Source organism: Melopsittacus undulatus, chromosome 19 (assembly GCF_012275295.1).
Source record: "Melopsittacus undulatus isolate bMelUnd1 chromosome 19, bMelUnd1.mat.Z, whole genome shotgun sequence".
Classification (NCBI taxonomy): domain Eukaryota; kingdom Metazoa; phylum Chordata; class Aves; order Psittaciformes; family Psittaculidae; genus Melopsittacus; species Melopsittacus undulatus.
The window spans coordinates 1,031,959-1,054,986 of record NC_047545.1 but is presented as its reverse complement, the minus strand read 5'-3'; the positions used below and the strand labels follow the sequence as shown (position 1 = coordinate 1,054,986).

The 23,028-nt window shown below is 50.5% G+C and overlaps 1 protein-coding gene across 1 annotated transcript; it reads right to left on the bottom strand.

Moving 5' to 3' along the window:
- Positions 1 to 336: 336 nt before the first annotated feature.
- Positions 337 to 13,822, bottom strand: SCAMP4 (secretory carrier membrane protein 4). Its single transcript, XM_034070864.1, has 6 exons — positions 13,770 to 13,822; positions 11,443 to 11,571; positions 8,200 to 8,356; positions 5,157 to 5,258; positions 4,096 to 4,213; positions 337 to 3,432 (listed from the first exon to the last, which is right to left on the bottom strand). The coding sequence occupies exons 1-6, from the start codon at positions 13,774 to 13,776 to the stop codon at positions 3,256 to 3,258; spliced, it is 690 nt and encodes a 229-aa protein (XP_033926755.1). The 5' UTR covers positions 13,777 to 13,822; the 3' UTR covers positions 337 to 3,255.
- Positions 13,823 to 23,028: the final 9,206 nt, after the last annotated feature.

Genomic DNA, 23,028 nt, shown 5'->3' with positions numbered 1-23,028 from the left:
AAGGCCAAGGGCAAAGGCAGGAGAAAGAGCTCAATGCTGGTGCTTGGGAGGTGAGATCTTCTCAGCACCACCCACACCTCTGCTCTTCATTCCCTTCATAGGACATAATAGCAGCACCTTTAGTAAATGCTTATTGGGCACCTGTAAGAGTACAAAGCACATTGTGTGTCACACCTGTCCCAGCACAGATGAACTTCAGCCATAAACATGCTGTTCTTTTAAAGGAAAGGAAAAACAACATCAGGTGGGAGATACTGGAGGGAAACAAGAGATGTCACCATTACCCTCTGCCAGATCACTGTGGTTACCTAGGAACAGACACACTTCTCTGGTGCAGCCAGTTCTTCTCATCAAGCACAGGATGAGCATTTATTGTCTTGTGATCAGGAGAAAAATAAACCCCACAAACAAACCTCAGAGCTCCACAAGTGACAGGAAACATCGCACACAGACACGCCACGTGCCGCCGAGCACAACCAGGAGCCAGGTCCAGGTTAATGGTGTTAGAAATCTAATGTAAACACTTAAAAATGTACAGAATCCCAAAGAAAAAAACCCCAACCCACCCCAGTTAAGCCATGGGTAGTTCAGGCAGAGTGTTGTCAGCTTTCTGGAATTACAGTTCCTGGCACTGAAGAGGATGGAGGGGGGATGAAAGGTGGCAGATCCCATCCAGAGAGGTTCGTCCAAGCTCTGTGAAGATCTTGGCAGTGTATATGAATGGGGCACAAGTTTGGTGTTCTGCTCCAACCATTTCAGTGGGCTCCTCTCCGGCATCAAGCATTTTCAACATGACTGGAGATGGGTACTTCAAAACCACCCCAAGGGGGGAAAAACCCCAGGGCGAAGCAGGATGTGGAGTCCTCAGCAATGTTCTCCGCTTGGTTCCTCTGAAACCTCCAGCCTCGCACACTAAAAAAGCACAGGCACCAATCGCTTCTGAAGAACTTTGGCAAGAGTCTGAGGATGGCAAGGGACAGGGCTGGAGGAAGCATGGCACTCTGGAGCACCGTGTTCCAGCTTCCAGACATGGCCAGTCTTGGTTTAATGAGCCCCATTAAACCCTCCTCGCTCCCCTGTAGTGCAATCGTATTTCCAGGGAGTTAGTAGTCAAGCAGGTCTCCTACCCTTGATGGCAAAGCAACAAAGAACACTTAAAATCACACTTGTCACAAGACAAAGGCACCTAAAAGCTTAACAATGGGATCAGGTTGTGTTCTAATAAGTTCAAGCACATTGCACATTCACAAGGCAAAAGCCCTCATGCTGTGTTCCCAGCTCATGGAACACCCAAGCATGAGGCAGGGGCTGCAGCAGGATGGTGATGGTGCTCTGCCCTCTGGGTCACGGTCACTTTGGCCCTAGTACCAAAGGTGTCACGCAGCCTCTGAGCTGTTCTGCACTCAGTATTTACAGTGTGACACAGGAAAAGTTAATAGAGCAAATAGGGAGTTCTGCAGGGGCAGGGGGGGAGGAAGAATGCTGCTTTGTGAGCTATTCATTGTTTAGATAAGGCACATGGAGAGACAGTTTACAAAAGATCACTTGCAAATCAGTTCCACTGAGCCAGGACAACCTCCCTGGCCCTTTCCAGGAGCCAAGGTTGTTTTCCAGTTACTCAGTGTGACTACAACACCTCTGGCAGCCTGTTGGCAGCCCCTGGCTCTGACCCATGGAGTGGCCAACACCTCCCAAGCCTCTGCAATGGACCACTCTGTCCTTTACAGAACTATTGGCCAGAACTTTCAGAGCCAAAGACTTTGAGCTCTCACTTCCTATAAAAAAATCTTGGAATTGACCTTCCAGTTTTGATGTTTGAAAAAATAAAATACTGAAAAGAAATTCACAGCAAGCTGTTGAATGGGAACCAAAAACTGCAGGATCTGCAGCAGCATCTGCAGCCTGGAGGACATAGGGGAATTGGATGGCTCAGACTCCAGGAGTCCTGATGTGCATGCACAGAACAGAGATGAACAATGAGATGGATGCTGCCTCTCAGGGAAAACAATCCCTGCCAACAGCTCTACCCTCTCTCAAGCTGCTTCTTGGAGAAAGAATCAGTCTCTCCCTGCTCATACATGGAGGGAAAGCGCTGCTGGCTACACAGACCAGGTCTGCCCAGTAACACCAGTTACAAGCACTAACAAGCTTACCTTTGCCTACCAGACCCCGCTGTGAGTCTGGATTTCAACTACATCAATAAAAGGCAGAATTCAAACTATTCATTGTAATAGAATTATTATTCCCAAACCACAGTGGGGGCCCAGCACTGAGATCAACAATTATCTTGCATCTGGGGGGAGCTCAGAAAATAGGGTGTCCCAACAGGGCAAGATGTGTCTAGCAGGGTATTCCTTGGCTCAGCACAAAACCTGGATGCCACATAAGTGGAAGCTGGATGGTGCAGAGATCTTGTGCTGCCTGCCTGTGATGGAGTGATCATCCCCCCCAACAGCCAGCTCCAGAGCCCAGCATCAGCCAGCTTCTCAGTAGTGTTCAGTGGGCTTTGAATCAGGCTTTTAGCGAGCAATCATTAACCAAATGAGATGAACCTGCATCTTTGAAGCACACAGATCCTTATGGCAGCAGGGAAAACAAGACTCCTAAGCATAACAATAGTCCTAAGCCAGGCAAATGAGGACTCTTGTGGACATCCCATCAGAACACTCACCCACAGCAAGCACCGTTATCTACAGGGTTCTCCACCAGAGTGTGCAAGCAAATGAGGTTGTAGATATTACAATTCCTTCGATATCACTAGTACCAAATAATTTAGGTGTTGCATTTCCCTTAGAGTGAGAAATTCCAGGTTATTCATCCAGGAGAGTAAGCAACAGTTGCTACTGATGCTCTGATTGCATTTAAGGACTCAGGTAGTGGTAGCTGATGAAGACTGAGCAGGGAAGGCAGAAGGAGCAGTTGTGATAGTGTTTGCCATCGTGGGGAAGTGAAGCCTCTTCACATATGGTCACGAGAGGGTTCCCTCAAGCAAGGGCAGGGAATGGTTGGTTCCTCAGTCTGCATCGAGGCAAATACTGGTAATTCAACACAAACAAAAGGCTTTCTGATAAGGCCGTGCAGTGCTCTGGAGGTGGCAGGGGCTGACAGCACCTATCTGCTGCAGAGATGAGGCAAGAACCAAGAGTCCCCAAGGTGACTGGGGTGCTTGGGGAGGAATGCAAACGATCTTTTCCAATAACAATAATAAAAAAGACCAAAAAGAAGAGAATCCAGGCAGTTTGCAGCTTGTGCTGTTTAAGGCCATTGGTTTCCTGGGGGATAGTTGGGTACTGTGGGGTACTCTGGCAGGCTGTTCCCAGAAAAATTGCTGTACTGGGCCTCCCTGCTGGGGGGGTTCCTCCACGTGCCGCTGTTCCACTCATCCTGAGCCTTCTGAAAGCTTCCACCAGCCCCTCGGTAGATTTTATGTACCTAATGGATGAAAGAGAGATCAAGAAGGTCAGCAACATGCACCCACACCTCTTCTCAGAAGAGCTGTAGCCACTTTGGTACTGCAGTGTGGATTTGCTTCTCTCTCTGTAAAGAGCTGTATTTCCATGGCACAATAGCACTAAGACTGGAATAATAGTGAACAGAGGTGCAAATTGATGGTATCAACCCAAGACTTGAGTCTAGTTCAGCCGCAAGTGTGGGATCCCAGCTGGGGATCCCAAAGCAAGGCCAGTGGGCTGAAACCTCTCTAGAACTGACACTGCTGCTTCAGCAGGGCTTCCACCTTCCCATCAGCCTACTGCAGTGTTCCAGACCTTCCTCCACATCCTGCTGAGAGAACCAAGGACTGCTTCCAATCCTGCCACCCATTGCCCACTGCAGCCCATCTCAAGATGCTTCACCTTTACCATCAATGACTATCCTAGTAAGCACTGAAGCTTGCTTCGAGTGCTGTGACATGGTGACAACATCCAGCTCCAGCTGCCTTGTGTTATTTGGACTTCTCCTCTAGAAGAGACACAACTGACTGCAGTATAAAACCTTCAAAGCAGTGATGCCTTCCAGTGGCTGCTAAGCTGCCTGTTCACATCACTGTGATACAAAGCAGACAGGCCAAATCAAAGACACATATAAAGCACCTACCCTTATAATGCTGACGAGCATCGCAACCGCTGACATTGTGAACATGATGGCAGGAAAGAGCATAAACACAGCAGCAGCAACGTTGGTGCTGAAGAAAGTAATGGCTGCCAACCATCCACTGGAAGAAGCACAAATAAAGGAACAATATGATAGCTGTCATTTTAAAGTGCCCTTATCACCACAAAACATGGTTACTCATGCCCAGAAATAACAAGGTAGCTTCAAAGCTCTTGGAAATTAAAAGAACGATGAAGAAAATGGACAGGATTAAGCAGAGCTCAGGCAGGTACTTCTCCAAGCCCTCAAATCTCACTTGCCAGCATCCTTCTCTAACCCAGCCTCAGTGCTGGGGACAGCCAGCTGCACAGACTTCCAAAAAGCAGGTTTATTCCTAAGGTGCTTTTGGTTGTGCAGAGTTCATGTGTCCAGAGACCAGAACTGGGATCAGGGAATGTGAGGGTCCTATGATTTACACTGAATCTCTACTCCTCTGATGGCAATAACCAGGTAGGGCAACTGGAGAACATAGGAGGAAACAAAATGCTATATGGAGTGCTTGGACTTTCTCTTGTAGTTTCAGCAGCAATTGCTCTCAAGTGTCTACAGACAGGAAGTTAAAATGCCAAACAATTATAACCAGGGACAGCCACTGAAATCCCATTTATTTTAAGACAACTCTGACAATACTTCCTCTATAGGCCAACAGTGAGTCATCACACACTGCTCACCATGTGCTGTGAGCACACTGAGAGCAATGCTAAGAGAGGATCAGATGAATCTTGCCACTGGCCGGTTAAAAAGGAATGGACCTTGCAGGAAGATGCTAAAAAGGACAAGCAGGTAACAGATATCTGAGTTCTGTCAATACAGCAATGAAAACACAACAGTGTACTCCAAGAGTGGATATAACTATGCCACAGAGGAAACCAGAAAGCTTCTTCCACTTCACCTTGTACAGACTCCCACCAGTTTCTCCAGAGTTCATGGAAGGAACCCACAGCCTGAAACTCTGAGGCCTGAGAGCTGAGTGCTAAGCTCCAGGGCTGAAGGATGCTGCTTACCAGGCTCCCCAGCCGGAGAATCCGATCGCCTGCAGGAGGGTGAGGATGAACTGTGCACCAAAGATGAAGAAAAAGGCCATGAAATTAAAGGAGCTGTCTGACCTGTGGAGGAAGAGGGAAAGTGCATGAGGGGGAGACAGGCACTTCACATGGCTTCACACCGGTGTTTGACCCCATCACACACAAACGTGGTACCTCAGAAGAGGTCCCTTTGCAGATGTATACTTTGAAGGCTACTCCTCTCTCCCTGGCAGTGAAAGCACACAGACCTATGAATCATCAGTGCCTCATCTCTTCCAATAAGCCTGGCTCCTGCAATAGCTCTCCCAGAGTAATTGCACACATGATGACACATGAGGAGAGACAGTCTCCAGCAGAACAGAGTGGCTGAATCACTTCTCTGACCACACATCTCAAGTCAGCGCAGCCTGACACCTGAGCAGCTCAGCCAATAGCAAGCAGGAACAAAGGGGCTGAACATTGGCAGGCAGTGTCCCCATACACTCAAAGTGATAACAGAGCATGAGAATTCCAGCTTGGAATATCTCATTGGTTGCTCATCATCACATTTATACACCCATGGTTAACATCCAGCACTGGGATGTAACAGGAGGAGAAACAGTCACAGGAGAAGCAGGTGGTAACCTGGCTGGGGAAAGGCAGAAGCTTTGACATCTTTGCAGGCTCTGCATCTTCAGGATGCACAGGCTGAGAGGATCCCAAATATGTGAGGTCCTTTAATTTATGCAGGTGTAACAGACAGATGAACATGGACACAAGGCAGCTGACCAGTTACTTTGAGGGTCTCTGTCCAGTGTAGTGGGCACTGTCCTCTCGTGCCCAAGTTTGGGCTCTGCCACAGAACTGCAGCAGAACATCTTCATCCCATTATCCTAGCTATGTCAGGCACATCTAAGACTTCCAAACTAACATCTTTAATGGTACAAACAATTCTGTTTCTCTCAGGACTCAAAGGGCCCATGATTTACAGAAGAGAGTTACAAAAAACACTTCAGTTGCTTATGAGGCAGCTCAGTGCAAGGGGCAGTTTACAAAAGAGCTCCAGCCATTCCCAGCTCCTGCTTAAGCCCTGAAAGTATTGAAATCTTTATGATTTTGTTATCATTTTAATGTTTATTAGTATTCTAATTCTAGTCCCAAGCTGCCTAGAGAGATGAGGGAGGAAGGACCCCAGGCTCTGGGGAGGCCAAGCAGTGGACCCTGGCTAGTCTGAGACAAGTGGAAAAGCCTCCAGCCACTCCAAGCCACGTGTGTTGGTCAGAGATGCTGGGAAAGAAATCTGTATCCTCATGATCCCACCCTTCAAATATCACTTCAGCATACAGCAGTGTGAAATAAACACTTTAAACATGGCCTGTTCATAGGAGTGCCTATCATAATCCAATTAACAAGGATTAGGCTCGAGGCTGAGCCTTCAAACACTCTTGCAACTACAACCTGAAAAGGCTGGAGGAGCCTTCATTTGAAAGGATCTGTGGGAATTAGTGAGAATACCCAGAAAAGGTGATTTCAGCTCCACTTTCTGGTGCAGATTTGCAGCAGCTTTGCCCTAGCACCAAAGCTCTGCAGCTGATTTCACTCTGGGTGCAGATGTGTGACAAAGGCTTTCCAGAAGCATCCTCCCAGCACCAGGCCCAGGGTGGCCTGTGCCCAGAATCAGAGGCAGCGAATGGCTCTCCCCTTCCTGTCCTCATCCACCACTAGCTGTGATCCCCAGTAACCTGCTGCCCCACTGCAGTGGATTGCAGCCTCTTGTACAACTGATGTCAAAGATCTCTGGGCTTGCCAGGCCTTATTCTAACTGTAGAAGGCTTAACACAGAATAACCTCAGGGGCCTTTCAGAATTCAGCTGCCTAAATGCATGCAAACAACATTGAAGAAATCATTAGAAACAGTCCTTGGGAAGCCCAGAGGAGGTCAATGGGGAGGAGTGATCTCTCCCAGACTTCAGAATGGGAACAGCTCTTTGAAGCACTTGGAGGTACTCAGGTTTCTGAACTAGGGATGGGGACAAAACCAAAGCTCCAGAGGGCAGAGTTCAGAGCTGGTAGTTTCATGTCTTAAAACTTTCAGGGTCATCCAACCCAGTGGCATTCCATCTTCACCAGAAGGAACCCTTCCCTGTGCTCCATGAGGCAGTCACTGGTGCATTAAGTCCCACCAGCACAAATGCCCAGTGCTGTTTGCATACAAAACATACATTCAGAAGTACATTTAAACAACTAATTCAGCATGTACTGGATCGATAGGGCCCCACCTGCCAACTCCATTCCTGTCAACTGCTTCTGCTGTAACTTAAAGCAACTCCTCCAGTATCTGGTGAATAATCACAATCCAGAGTATTCTGGTAATAGGGAACCAGAAAGAGCTTCACCCTCAGAGCCCAAATCCCTGCCTGGGGTCTGCTGGTGACCTGCAGTGTGACACGGGGCAGTTCCCTCCCTCCTCTGTGCCTGCTCTCCCTGTGTCAGGCTGGAAACTGCTTGGGACCTCTGACAAGCATCCTGTATTGCCATGTGAATGATGCCTTGTGATCCACAGCGAGATGAGCAAATGCAAATGTTAGTAATTAAAGTGAAAATGCAGCATGGCTTTAAATAGTTGTGGAGTTTCAGAAGGGCTCGCTCCAGGGAACTGCTTTTATCTAGCAAGCAAAGCAGCCAAGCTCTCAAATACCTAGAGACAAACCCCACCAGAGTGCTCAAAAACTAATAACTTAATAGTTTGCCATCAAAATAAACCTCAGTGAAGCTTTAACAAATTAACATCAACCTTAATGCTACCCTGAGAGGAGGCTGCAAACCACTCACTGCTGCCCACCTCCAACCCGAGGCAGGTGACCCCCAGTCCTACATCTAGGATTGAGGAGTAGCCACTTTCTTCTTCAGTTTGAAAGGAACCAAGACATTCAGATATCGAGTCCTTTATCCCACACAGAGACATCCACAGGAGCTCTCCCCAGCAACATCTCTCTCCCCCAGAGGAAACTGAAACTAAACCACCTCGTGGGCCTCTACTCACCGAAAGGCTTTGTAGGCAGGTCGGAACCAGCAGACGTAGCCACAGGGACTGAAGAGGATAAGCCAGAGGATGGCCAGACCAAAGTTGACCCCGTAGCCTCCTCCGATCCACCATGCCAGGCACGCAATGATATTCACTACTAGTGTGATGCAGTAAACTGTAACAGGGACAGAGGAACGAACCTGAGTTGTGCAGTTCCACAAGGCAAAAAGGAAACAAAAACCCGGAATTACAATAGCAAGGGTCCATGCTGCAGTGGGAAACTCAAGCCCAGTAATGCAGCTGCCCAAAGGGAGTCTCAGTATCCTGCATGACCCCAGGCAGCAGAGACACATCCATTTCCTAAGGGAATGCTGCGGCAGAAGGATGAGGAAACTCTTTTGGGACCTGCCAAAGGATGGGTAGCAAAGAGTGTGAGCAATACAAGAGTCAGGCAGGTATTATGAGGACTTAAGAGCAAGGTTCAATTCCCACTTGGAGCAAAACCCCTTTAGGAGAGGAGAGGGGTATAAAACACTGCCCTGAACCCAGCCCCAATGTGACTTTGGTCTCTGTGCTTGCTGAGGCTGCCTCAAGAGCTCTTACAGAGCCAGCACGCTGCCTTGTGGGCTCACTCTGCTTCCCTGAGCCTCTGAGGAACCCTGGAAGTTAACTTCAGGGCTTGAAAGTGCTGCCTTGAGCGAGGGAGAAAGCAAACTCCAATTAAGCTGAGAACATGGGACCACAGGGGTGGCTTAAAGGCCTTTTCACATCCCTGTTCCTGCCACTTGGATAAAAAGGAATAGTTGACAACGGCCCCCAGAGCAAAGCAGCGCTGGGCTAAGTAGACATGAACAAAGTGATGCTGCTCCCCCCTTTCCCTGCAGCTGATCATCCCTGCAGATGGGGGCTGCACACTTCTGAGCCTCTACAGGTGACCTCCATGCCAGAGGCTCTCTGCTTTCCTCCACGTGCTTCTCTCAGTACTGCAGTGTCCTCACATCCCCCAAGCTCTGCCAGTGTCAAAGGGGCTTGGCACAGTTACAAGCTCCTGCTCTGGAAAACAGATGACAGCTTTGTGGTAACCTGTGAGGGTGCTGAGGCGCTGGCACAGGGTGCCCAGAGAAGCTGTGGCTGCCCCATCCCTGGCAGTGCTCAAGGCCAGGTTGGACACAGGGGCTTGGAGCAGCTGCTCCAGTGGAAGGGGTCCCTGCCCATGGCAGGGGTTGGAGCTGGAGGAGCTTTAAGGTCCCTTCCAACCCAAACCAGGCTGGGATTCTAAGAACCTCTATCAATCAGCCCTTGCGTCCCACTTGGTGATGAGCTCACAGGAACACTTTAGGCCCTGGCCTCATTTGTTCAGTCACAATTAAATCCCTGCATTTCTCTCACCCGTGGGAAGTGCACATGCTCTGCCCATTCCTTGCTTCACTGCATGTGGTGCCCTGCATCACGTCATGGTCCAGCCTCTGACTTCTATTTCCTCCTCTTGGCACAGCCCCACCTGCCTCCTGCAGCCACGGGACTGCCGAACAACTACAACATTTTGTGGTTGTAAATGAATATTGAGAACAGTTGGGAGACTCTGATCCCAGCTGCTGCCTCTGACATACACAGTACAGGAGACTTAAAATCAAACACTGGTTTACTACAAAGACAATTTCTCCTGAGTAGCTAACAACAAAGCTTTATATGGAGGTTTAGAGGTGTCTAAATACTGGGGGAAGGAATGTTAATGATTTCAATCTCATTTGTACAATAATCAGCTGTAATTCTCCACATTTTTTACTTTCAGAAGTCATTTATTCTCCAAAAGCTACTTAATGAAAAAACCAAACCCCCCAAGCCAAAAAGCAGCTAGAAAGTCCCTCAGGTAGGAGTTTGTTCTCCAGCAGTGGGAGCTCTGGTACAGGTTTCCTCAGCTCACCACCCACCTTCATAACGTGTTCACATCCAACTCATGAACATTCAACCTTCTAGCAACAACTTCTGTTTCTATCTTCAACAGCAGCATTTTCTTCTTTCCTGCCTTCCTTCCTATGTGTCTCTCTCCATCCTATCCCAAAAAAGTCAGGGAGACCCCAAAGGGAAGCATGCTGCAGATGGGAATTTCCCACTCCTGGTGAACATGCCAGGTCCCCCCAGCCATGGGCTTGTGTCCCAAATGGCACCTTTCCAGCCTGCCATTAACTGGCATGAGGGATGCTTTGTCTAGGGAGAGCCACAGACAAAGGCAGCTTTACAGCAGGCAACGTTTCAGCAGTTAGTCTGGAGGGACAAGCAGCTTCTTCAGGCAAGAAAATTACAGAGCTCATTTCAGGCTCTCTAAATAACGAAAGAACAATGGAGGGATAGATGATTCCATTATTTATGCACCCAAATCTCTCTCGTACACACATCCTATGCATCTGGAATAAAAGCCATGCCACCCAATGCCTAGCTGGCAGAAAACAAGCTTTCCTTCAGTGAGAAGGGTAAAAAAGGATGACAAGCATTTTGGGGGGAAAAAAGATAAGCAAAGCAAAAGGATTTTTAATCTTCCAAAGCCTTCCCTGTGCTTTTCAAGATCTGCCCCCCCCATTTTTCATCCCATTTCATCCCTTGGAGAAGAATGGTCAATTCTCATGACTGGCTTTTGAACAGCTAAGCCTGAGAAGACGAGCTCAGAGCCAGGAGGTCTGTTCAGACCGAGTATCAGCAAAGCACCAGCTGTGACCAAGAGGATCAGCACCCTTCTCCAGCAAGCCAGGGAATGGTTTGTGGCCTTGGACAGCTAAGGAAGAGACTGTGTATGGCTAGAGACACTGCTTCACTTGGGAAGGGAAACCTATGGATGGCACAGACAAGGGGGAATTTTACCCCTCCCTATAGCAAGCTTATGTGCCACATTTTCTTGCCTAAAATTCTCCTACTCGTCTTCCTTTAGGGGAATTGAGAATTACTTTTAGAGAGCTATTTTTGGGGAGTAAAACATCACTTGACATTAACAAAGATATTACATGTGGTCAGCTTTTTTCTTCCTCAAATTTACTAATAGACTTTTTAACACCCATACACTCCCTCCAACAGCTTCTCTGTGGCAAAGACTCAAGGCAGAGCAGCTTCAAATTTGGGCCTAAAGTTGTATTACAGTATTCTAAGAGGAATCATTGTTTCTCATCAACTAATTGCAGTCAAAACTTTAAAGCATGTAAGTCACTGAGATCTATGGGGTTTTTACTACGTACGTATGTTTCCCCAGCACAGGTTTCTTGTTCAACTTACAGATCCATACATGGTAGATTCTCTTCACCAGAGACTGATAATCAATGGGGATTTCATCAGCAAAATTCTGGTAGAAGCATGGTTTCAGTGGGATGAACTTGGGGAGCGGTGGGAAGTTATTCACCTTCTCTGGAACAGAACACAGAGGTTAGCTGAATGCAGAAACACCCTGAGGGTTGAGCAACAGCCTCTGCACCTTCCCAGTACACATCCATGAAACCTCAGGCTGAGGGGACTCATAAAGATCACAAGGAACCATGGGCAGCTCTGGCCATTCATGTTACTCACTGCAGCATGTTCATCCTCACCCTGGGGACCAAACCTTTGCTTCCTCCTCAGCAGTGAACAGCAGCACATGCAAGGCTTGGAGTGAGGAATAGAAACGAGCTAATAGGTAACATGTGGATTGGATACCTTTACACATCCATGTCAAGTTGTGCCATATGTGCTGCAAGACAAAAACCTTCAAGTAAGCCCCAGGAAGGGGGAGATGCCAGAAACATCTGGGGAAACAAAGGGCTCAGAGGTGTTGAGTTCCAACCTCAAAACCAAAGCAAGAGGAAAGGCTGGCAATGGCCCAGACGAGCAGACTGACCTTCAGACACAAGCTCTGAGTAGGCAGGTTTGCTGGTGCATGGATCATGCCTTAGGACCTGTAATAGCTACGTCCCTATAACAGTAGGAAGGGTGCCTTTGGGAAACATCTCGAACTGGGATTTAGCACTGGGACATCATCCCGTTCAGGGAAGACAAGGCAGGTGTCAGGGATGATTCTGTTGTGCCAAGCCTCTTTAAAAGTCAAGTTTTTTCTGTCAGGTGAAGCCCTAGGAAAAATGAAATCAATGGACAAACCCTAATAAAAGCTCTGCATGCAGACACAATAAATGAGCTGACAGAAGTGAGATGGTGAAGAAAGCCTTCCCTTGGAAAGAAACTGGGGTTTCAAATCAAGTCATTAAATGCCCTTGGCCTCTCTGTTTAAGCTGCCATCAGCTTCCAGCCAGATGCACAGATTTGGGGTGTACATGTGCCTGGCTGTGTGTTTCTACATGTTAGGGAGTGTTTGCTCTTGCCTTCCAGTGCTGATTCCAGGGCACTGGGACTAATTGTCTCTGGTCTGCTTCAGCCCCAGTAAACAGAATGAAAAACAACCAGAGGAGGAGATGAAGAATGTCCTGGGAAAACCTCCAAATGGCACAGAAGACAAGAGGAAATGTCTGAACAAGAACTGTCAGCACAAGAGTTCCCCTTCTCTTGCCGTTATCTCTGTGTGAAGAGATATTTAGCAGGAGCAGCTCCTGAGCCTCATCTGAAGGTTGGCAGGGAAGGATCTAAAGCTGCTTTAGGAAAGAAAAGGCTTTTCTTCATGCAAAGGACAGGCATATTTTCACACAGAAAACATGAGGAGGAGAACGCCCACTGTGAGTACATCAGAACTAAATATGGAATCCTGGCTGAAGTCACCAGCCCAGTTTGGCTTTACAGTAGACTTTTCCTTATAAAAATAAACATGAAGTCCTCTGTGGCTCCTCACCCATCTCCACTCAATGCATTTCACATTGAGATTCTTCCTCAAGTTGGCATTAGTTACTGGTTAACAGATGCTGCTGACCCCATCACAGGTAGTGCTGATGTCCCATGGCTGCTTTCAAAGTCCATAGGGATTTTTGGTCTCCTGAGCACTAATTTTGTTTGCTATAAACATTTCATGGGCTTTCTCCAGGTTTGTCTGTCTCAGCAACGTAGAAAAGGACATACCAAGCCTGGATCAAAGGAAAGGAAAGGAAAGGGCACAGCTTTTAAAGCTCTCTGGGGAAGTCAATATGACCAATTCTAAGTGAGAGAGCTGGGCTTGTTCTGCCTGTAGAAGGCTCCAGGGAGAACTTAAGAGCAGCTCCCAGTGCCTAAAGGGGCTGCAGGAAACCTGGAGAGGAGCTTGGGACAAGGGCCTGTAGGGACAGGCCAAGGGAAATGGCTTGAACCTGCCCGAGAGGAGACTGAGCTGAGCTCTGACGCAGAAGCTGTTCCCTGGGAGGGTGCTGAGGTGCTGGCACAGGGTGCCCAGAGAAGCTGTGGCTGCCCCATCCCTGGCAGTGCTCAAGGCCAGGTTGGACACAGGGGCTTGGAGCAGCTGCTCCAGTGGAAGGGGTCCCTGCCTGTGGCAGGGGTTGGAGCTGGAGGAGCTTTAAGGTCCTTCCCAACCCAAAACCAGGCTGGGACTCTGTGATGCTGAGATTAACTGAGCAAAGGACAAGCAGATTTTCCAATAATCATCTTTTTAAAAATTTTCTTTTCTCCTTCCATTGCCATATTTTGAGATCTCTTACCTGCCATTTCTATTGGGAGTGCACCCTAGTGAAGTTTCAGACAGCAACAGATCTGTGGGAGAAAGAAAATCAGCTCAGCACAATACATAAAGGGGACCAACAAGAAATCTGGAGAGGGACATTTTACAGAGGCATGCAGTGATGAGACAGGGGGAATGGCTTGAACCTGCCAGAGGGGAGACTGAGCTGAGCTCTTAGGCACAAGCTGTTCCCTGGGAGGGTGCTGAGGCGCTGGCACAGGGTGCCCAGAGAAGCTGTGGCTGCCCCATCCCTGGCAGTGCTCAAGGCCAGGTTGGACACAGGGGCTTGGAGCAGCTGCTCCAGTGGAAGGGGTCCCTGCCCGTGGCAGGGGTTGGAGCTGGAGGAGCTTTAAGGTCCCTTCCAACCCAAACCATTCCATGGTTCTATGTCACTAACCCAAAGACCCTCCCAGAACGAGGAGCATCACTCACAATTGATAGATTGTGAGCCCAGGGGTCCCACTACAAATTGCTCATCCCCAACTGCCCAAAACCACACTGGAATCTCGCAGAAAGGATCACAATTCCTCCTTGTTCATAGGAAGCTCCACCTGGTAGCATCTCATTCAACACAACCCCACTGTCAACCAGTTTTAAGGCAAACAACTGTGCTCTTAGTACCTGGCAAAGGCTGAGGATGAACAGAGAGCCACTGCCAGAACACATGTACCTTCTGGCTGCAGTAAGACAAGCTGAGACACAGCTGTAGGAGGGACCCAGCAAAGCCCATACACTGGAAGAGAAATTTGCAGGAGCTCACCAGACTTAATGCCTCATTTAGGTGCTGAGCTGATGTGTTGGCTCCTGACTCACTGTGGACCTTCCCACTGCTGAAACAAACAGATAAGCACTGTTAAAAAAGGATCAGGTGGGACACAAACCCCAACCTCATTACTTGAATAATTCTGCACAAACCCGTGTTTTTAAATGCAGATTCATTCTGTCACCACCACTGAACATGAGCATCATTCTGGAAGAATCAAAGCACACAAAGTTTACTCAGCATCAGCCACTGATTCTGGCAGAGCTGATCACACAGATGAAAGCTGCAAAGGTCTGTGCTGAGCTTTGATTCTACCCCTTCTTCTCAAGGATAAAGGCATCACATGCCCCTACCTGTAAATCCCAGGATCCCATAAACCAACCCCTAATCCAGCACTCCAGGACTGGCAGGAGCTATCCAGAATGAGGGAAGTCTAGACTGAAAACTGCCCCTACAAACACCCCAAGCTGCTGCCAGCACCGAGGTCAGAATAGCTGCACTGTATCCAAAGCCCCTGGATTTACAGCAGCTCGTTCCCCTTTCCTGCACCTCTGTGCCCCATGCATGGTTTGGAGGTTGCAGAGTTGACACTGGCACAATGATATTGTTGGGGTTGAATTTACTTTCCTTTTTAACAGAGCACAGTCCTCGGTGGAAACAATGGCACTCTGATGAGAAGTGCCACCTGTACAGGCAGCTTATTCTTCCTGTAGGTAGAGATGCAGTTCTATATAAGCTTAACTGTGTCTACAGAGAGGATAACACAGGAGTTTGCCTGTACCAGTTTAAAGCAAGCACTAGAGTGTGGACAGCATTGCTATGGCACTGGTGAGCTGCTCACAGCTACAGCACTCCCTGGGGTATGCTGCAGCCTCTGGCTTTCACACAACACAGAGAAGATTTCCCTGGGCAGCTCAAACAACTTCCAGTTAAGCTCCAGTTGTAAGGTCCTGGCATAAGGAAATAGATTCACAGCAAATACAGGGACAGAAACAGGTATCACCCACCACACATGAATTTGTGCAAGATACATCTGAACAACTTCTCTATTTACTGGATCATTTTCTGTTTAACTGGGAATAGAGAAAACCCAACTTCCAGTGCTCCAGAGATTCCTTCATCTATATCCCACTATGAGGAGTGAGGGAACCACCCCCCCAAAGAAACCAGTGTGTGAAGTGAGCTTCCTTCCCCCACTGTGCCCATGCGCAGTCAATGAATAGCTCTAAAGTTTCCAGGCCAAGGCACATGACTCACAGGAGCCCACTGGAGACAGTGGGAGCTTTTCTTCCCCTGGTTCAAAGACAACACTGCCCTGTGCCATTTTAAGGGACAGCACTTCCCTTTCAACCCCAGACCCGGGTGCAAGCAGCAGTTCTGCCCAGCAGGCAGTGACACCATGACTTTGAGTGTGATTTCTGTGGGAAACATGTTTCTCCAGCTGAGATTAGGGGAGATTCCATGGCAGTCTGTTGAGGCACACAATATGAATGCATGGATGGTGCTGTTTGTTTCGCCTGTCAATATTACAGTAAATAGCCTCCTAAAAGAGGAAGGTGGTAGGAAATAAGAGAGACCAAGAGTTCTGCCAGTGAGGTGGGAGAGCTGAGCTCATTCCTGCTTTGCCATAAACCCGCCTGGTGACGTAAGACCAGATGTACAAGACACCGGCTCCTCTCGTGCTGCCTGCAGCCAAGCTCATCCCGACAGCCTATGCTTTCCATGCAGCAAAACCCACCAGCTTCTCAAGTCTTACTTTAGGCTATTTCCTGTACTGCTTTTACGTTTTCATTCTGGTACAATGAACGCAGCGAGGTCAAGAGCTTCTACACAGACCTGTCCCCAAGGCTTTAATCCAGAAGCAAATCAAGGGGCAGGATCTGCACATAACAGCAATGGCAGAAGAGCTTGGCAACACTCCCTCATAAGGCAGTGATTTAATGATTAGAGCACAAGCATTATAACAAGACCTGGGCAAAACACACATCTCCTGAAGTGCTTCGGGCTACAGAGAGCAACCACCAGAGAGCCAGGCTTTCGGAAAAGCAAATGCCCTAAAAGCAAAAGCACCTGCAGGGATCTGCGAGATGTGGATGTGAAACCATCAGACTCAGCAGAGAAGCAGCACAGCCTCCAGCGTTCCCAAGACAAGCCAATGCCTTGCAAGTATTCCTCTCCATGTGCATTTAAACACAAAGTGGTGACTCTGCCCTGGTTTTAAGAGAAAAGGCTGGGTTTGAGTCCCATTTGGATGCCCAACTCTTACCAGGACAGCCCAGAGAGCCCAAGGCAGCAGAGGTCACACTCTACAAGACACCACAATGCTTGGCTCAGCTTTGGGACTCGAATTTGTAGAGCTATGGCAGCACTGCTGCTGAGAAAACACACAGGAAACAATGAAGTTGGCAGGGTCAGTGTCCTCCCATGTCAGCCTCACACAGAGCTCCATGTTACTGGAGCATCCTGCCTGCACAGGGGATTTTGCTATTGGGCTGGAACTCGATGATCTTTAAGGTTCCTTCCAACCCAAACTATTACATATGTATATAAGGCGGAAAACACAAACCACAGGTGCTCAGGACACAAACCTATTCCACTCCTCGCAGTGGCCTCACACCAAACACACGTGCTAGAGCAGCACCACTTCCATCACTCCCATGCACTTCCCCAGCTGGAGCCCTGGGACCGGCCTGCGTTCACCCATCCTTGTCCCGCTGCTGCCCTGGCTGCTCCTGAGCCCCCAGGCAGCTGCCCTGGTGTCCGGTGGATTCCTCACAGGGCAGATTCCCGACCACCCTCCGGAGGATGGAGCTCAGCGGGTGCCCCCCGCTCCCTGCGGGCCGGCAGCAGCCTCCACACCGGGGGGAGCAGGGGCCGCCCGCAGCACGGCCCCGATCGCTGCTCCCACCGGGGCTGACCCCAACCGGATGGCCCCGATCCCCCCCCCGGCCCTGTCCCCGATACCCCCCCGAGCAGCCCCCTCCCCTCCATCGACCCTTACCGCTGCTGTCCCCAGCGCTGCCCCCGCTCTGCCGGGACCCCCCCCCGCAGGCCGGTGACAGAGCTCCGGTAACTCCGCCACCGTGACCCCCCCCTCTCCGCCATGACCCCCCCCGTTCCGCCATGACCCCCCCTCTCCGCCATGACCCCCCCCGCTCCGCCATGACCCCCCCTCTCCGCCATGACCCCCCCGTTCCGCCATGACCCCCCCTCTCCGCCATGACCCCCCCGTTCCGCCATGGCCCCCCCGGGGCTCGGCCCGGACCCGGCGCTCACCGAGCTCCCCTCAAGCCGCAGCCAGGACCCAGCTCGGGCTCGGCGCGGGGCACGCTGGGAAATGGAGTCCCGGCAATGGCGTCCGGCCCGGCGCGCCCTGCGGAATGGACTACACTTCCCAGCGTGCCCCGCGGCACGCCCCCCGCTACACATCACGTGAGGGAAGAGCCGGGACGGGGCGCGGCGGAGCTGCTACGGCGGCCGGGAGGGCCGGGGCGGGGGGGAGGTTCTGTGCGGGGCTGGGAATGGAGTCACCGAGTGAGGGAATGGAGCTGCAGGAGCATCAGCCGTGCCCAGCCCTGCCCAGGCCACCCCTGCCCCATGGCACTGAGGCCTCGTCTATGGGGTGTGTGACCCATGGCAGGGCCGGTGCAAGGAACAACATGGATAATGTTGGAAACAGGGACTGGGATTCCAAACTCTAGCAAAGGGTGAGAGTGGTTGGAGCAGCTGCTCCATGGAAGGGGTCCCTGCCCGTGCAGGGGGTGGAGCTGGAGGAGCTGTAAGGTCCCTTCCATCCCAACCCATTCCATTATCACACACACGCGGGGATATTGTAGCTATAAACCAGTAGAGGTCACTCCGCCCCAGTAAATCCAGCGCCGCTGGAGACGGGGAAGGGGATGGACAGCGGGATGCAAACCCCGAGGACGGGGAGATCGGGTACCCAGATCCCTCCAGTGCAGGCAGCTCCCGTCCTCGCTGTGCCCCATGTGGGACGGACACACTCGGGGGGTCCCATCCTGCCGCCGCTCGGTGTTTGGTTGCTCCGGGTCCTGCAGACTCCGTTCAGATGCTGCCGTTAACATGGAACTGAAAGTTCATTCTTCACAAACATGGTTTAAGGAGGAGCTTTTTGCGATGATTTTTTAACCGATTTCCCGAGTTTTATATATTTTATTAAACATAACTGACCATGGGGAAATGTGTTCATTGCTGTTCCCATCGCTTGGTAGGAGCCAGGTTTTATCCTGCAATATAGAAACCCTGCAAGTGGAACCAAATAAGGAGGACGTGTGCTGATCCTGGGAATGGTGGAACAGCAGTGGTTGTGGAGCTGGTGATGCTGAGGATTTACTGACCCTGCAGTACCTGCAGGGACAAGGATTCCTTCGCATTGCTCTGCTCCACAGCTCCAAAGAGCTCCCAACAGATCCTGATGCTGTTGAGGGACTCAGCTGCTCAGGGAGTGTGCACCAGGTGAGGATTTGAGGGGAAGCAGAGGGAATCAGGACAAGCTTTGCACTGTAATACAGAGAGGTACCTTTGAACTGCCTGCATCCTGATGGAGAGGAGTCCTCGCATTCCAGTCCTAGCATCCTTTCATCCGTGGCGTGTATCTTCCTTCCTTCCCTCCTAGGCCTGGGCACTGCTTGAATCCATGTACCCTCTGCCCCGAAATGGGTCCCCAGCACAGCTTGGTGCTGGCTGAACAGGTTTCCAGGATGAAGCCCCTCCTGGATCTTGGGTCCCCCTTGGAATGCTCTGGCTGGAGGATGATGCGCAGTGCTTGGGCAGCGCTTGCAAGGGCTCTGGACCCAACGCACACCCATGGCAGACAACCCCAACCTCTTCCCCTGCTCACATCAGTGTGTGCCTGCCTTTAAGTGAGCCGATAACCATAGAATCCCAGCCTGGTTTGGGTTGGAAGGGACCTCAAAGCTCCTCCAGTTCCAACCCCTGCCATGGGCAGGGACACCTTCCACGGGAGCAGCTGCTCCAACCACTCTCACCCTTTGCTAGAGTTTGGAATCCCAGTCACTGTTTCCAACATTATTCATTTTGTTACCTGCTAAAACAGACTTTATTTCAGTTCCTGTGAATTCTGTGCAGTACACATCCATAAACCTATAGAATACACCTCAAAACGAAAGGGTTGGGGGTCTTTTTTTGTCCGTACATTAGATTACCTTTTATTGAATGTCATCCAAAATCCAGACAACACCTTTGTCCTTAAATAACCGTTTCTCCCTCCCCTGCCCTCCCGTCCAAGCTGACTGGTCCCAAAGAGGACTTTTTATTAAGTTCTTTGCTTTTCGTTAAAAAAATAGAAATTACAATCTTACACGACAGAACATTCCATGAGAACAGAAGCATCTGCCTACATCTAAAAACAGTTCCAGGAAACCTGTTGCTATCTACAGGTAGGTGTGTGTGGAGGGTGCTGAATGGAAAGAAAAGTGGTTTCCATTCCTTCCTTTCATTCATAGAGATAAAAAAAGAACATAAAACCGACCGAAACTTTAGATAGTTTTCTCTTTTGCACCAACATTCACAAGAATATATTATATATATATATATTTTATCCATTTTTATACACAGTGTGAGGGTTCTGGAGGTGGAAATGCACACTCAGCTAAACTGCCGGAGCGAACAAACACAAACTGAATCTGCGCCTGGAAAAGAGCAATCCCTCGCGCTGAGGCTGCCCTGCTCACAGGGACCACGGGACATCGAAGGTCAGTGGGATGGCAACGACCCCAAGACACCAAGGACCTGAAGTCAGGGCTCTGGGGGCTCCCATCCATCATCTCCCCCAGCCCCACATGGCTCTGCTGCAGGGAGAGCGGAAATCTCCCTTTTCCAGGCATTTCTACCCAGGGTTTTCCATTCGCTTTCCCTACAAGCTCGATGCTGCCTCTGCTGAGCCACTGCTCTCGGTGGCACAGGGGGAGCGTGAGGGACCTTGGCACAGCCACCGTGGCTGAAAGCAGGGGCTGCAGCCCCGGGGGTGCCACAGGGTCCTTGTCACCCCTCCAACGTGTGCCACCCATCCCAGGCAGGACACAAGTTCCAGTAAAGAGAACTTCAAAGTGCAGGTTCCCACAGTTTGGCAGGTTGAGTTACACACGTTTAATGCTTCAAGTCTTCCCGAGATTCCCCACAGGAATCTCGGATTGCTCAGAATCCAAAGTCTCTCCCATGAGATGGATGCTGTGGCAAAGGCTCCGTCTCTTCCCCAGTTAAGGTGCTTTCTTGCTTTCTTTGCCAGATGAAATGAGAACAGTGACATTGACCATTGGTGCATGTTGGCTGACCAATGCTGAGGACATAAATAAAGGTGTGTGCTCCCCCCCCCCCCAAGCATTTCAAGCCACCCAAGGCTGTTTCCTCCAAGGGAGTGCTGCTGTCCTGCAGAAGCAGGGGGCAAGAGCCCCTTCCTCAAAGCACATTGGTTTCCATGAGTGCTTTTCCCTGCAGAGAGGAGCCGGGAAGTGAACGATGTCAGAAATGATGCTTCAGGAAAAGGCACAACCCTCTAGATGAACAAGGCAGTGCTGACTTCTCACCTCTGTCCAAGCCTTTAGGATCCCAGAGGGCAGGAAACAAACACGGTGCATCCCCACTCCGGCAAACACTGCACTGGCAAACAACGCATTGGCACTCAGCATCAACAGCCTCCACCAGGGACCTGGGCTCCAGTGCCTTTGGGAGGAGGAACAAGGCTGACCAACTCCAATATGCTCTGAGAAGCAGTTCAGATGGTGGTTAGCACAGGGCTGTATGTGGTGGGCAGCAGCTGCCAGGGAATAGCACGGTCCCTATTTATCTGCCTTATACCAAAGCAAAAGTCCCAGCGGGTTCCTGTGAGCCTTTCCTGGTTAAGGTGGGTCCATTTTCTTCCATAGGTCTTTAAACTGAAAACATGAATATCCCCTACATGGCTAAGAAAGCTGCTCGCTTAGTTTAAGGGATGCAGTTATGGAATTGAAGGGTTTCGGCTCACACTTGGGGATGATCCGAACTGCCGGAGGACAGGGTTGGACACATGAGGAATCAACATGAAGCAGGGATGGGGCTTGGGATGTTAGCCCTTTGTCAGCAGAAACTGGGGCTGCCTTGGAGAAGGTTTTTTCCCCCTGTAGCTTTTGGCATTTGCTGTAGGACGAACAGGAACAGGGACAGATAAACCATGTGCAGAGCCTGGCCATGGAGTCCATCAAGTGTCCCTGCCGGCTGTGGGCTATCGCAGCATCACCTCATGAATCCATCCTTCTTCACTTCCTGAGCATTCCAAGCTCAGAGCAGCAGGTCCTGACCACACCAGGGAAGGAATAAGGACCTTTCGCTTCCCCTTGACCCCAATGGGCAGTTTCTCCCCCTAAAAAGCTCCCAGGTCCTGCTAAATAGAGAACAAACCCCAACATAACAGAGCTCCTTGGAGTGAAAGCCTGGCTCCAACTCAACCTGCAACAGCAGCCGTGGCCATGCTTCCAATGGTCCCAGCATGGGAACTGGGGACCTGGCTGTGGGCTGGGCAGAGGAAAGGCCACAAAACCTCCTCTGGGTGCTGAGCTGTGGGTCTCAATAAGAGAACTACACACAAGAGCCAGCACCAAAAGAGCCCCAGCCTATCTGATGTGCAGTCAGGCACTGAGCCCTGTGCCTGCACCACTGCCTGCAGCTGCTTCCCGGCTGCAGCAGCCAGAGGTTGGGGTTTGGCCACAGTCCCAAGGGCAAAGCCCCTCCTTGGAAAGCACTTGGGATGCAGGAAGGTGGCAGGAGGCAGGTGGATGTGCTGGATCAGCTCCATGCACCAGCTGGATGGGCAGTGGGGAGAGCGCAGTGATGGAGGGCATGGAGACCTCCTCCATGGGAAAATCCTGTGCTAGATCCCACCCTGAGCCACAGCCGGATCCTTCTCACCTGAGGTCACCCCATGTCCTATGGGCTTGCTGCACCCATGGGAGAAGGAATACAGCAAAGGCTCTGCCTTCACCCTGTCCTCGACTCCAGGTGGGAGCCCAAAGCTGCCACCACCGGCCTGGCTCACTCCCAGCCAGCCAGGTCTGCACTGAGCCTCCTGTATCCTATGCCTTGTGTTTGGGTAATAAAAAATAAACTAAAAACAATAACCAAAAGTAAAAACCAAAGCCCAGGGATGGGGACAGCAGGCAGGACAGCAGGCAGGACAGCAGGCAGGGCAGCAGGCAGGACAGCAGCCAGGACAGCAGCCAGGACAGCAGGCAGGACAGCAGGCAGGGCAGCAGGCAGGACAGCAGGCAGGACAGCAGGCAGGACAGCAGGCAGGACAGCAGGCAGGGCAGCAGCCAGGACAGCAGCCAGGACAGCAGGCAGGACAGCAGGCAGGACAGCAGGCAGGACAGCAGGCAGGGCAGCAGGCAGGACAGCAGGCAGGACAGCAGGCAGGACAGCAGGCAGGACAGCAGCCAGGACAGCAGGCAGGACAGCAGGCAGG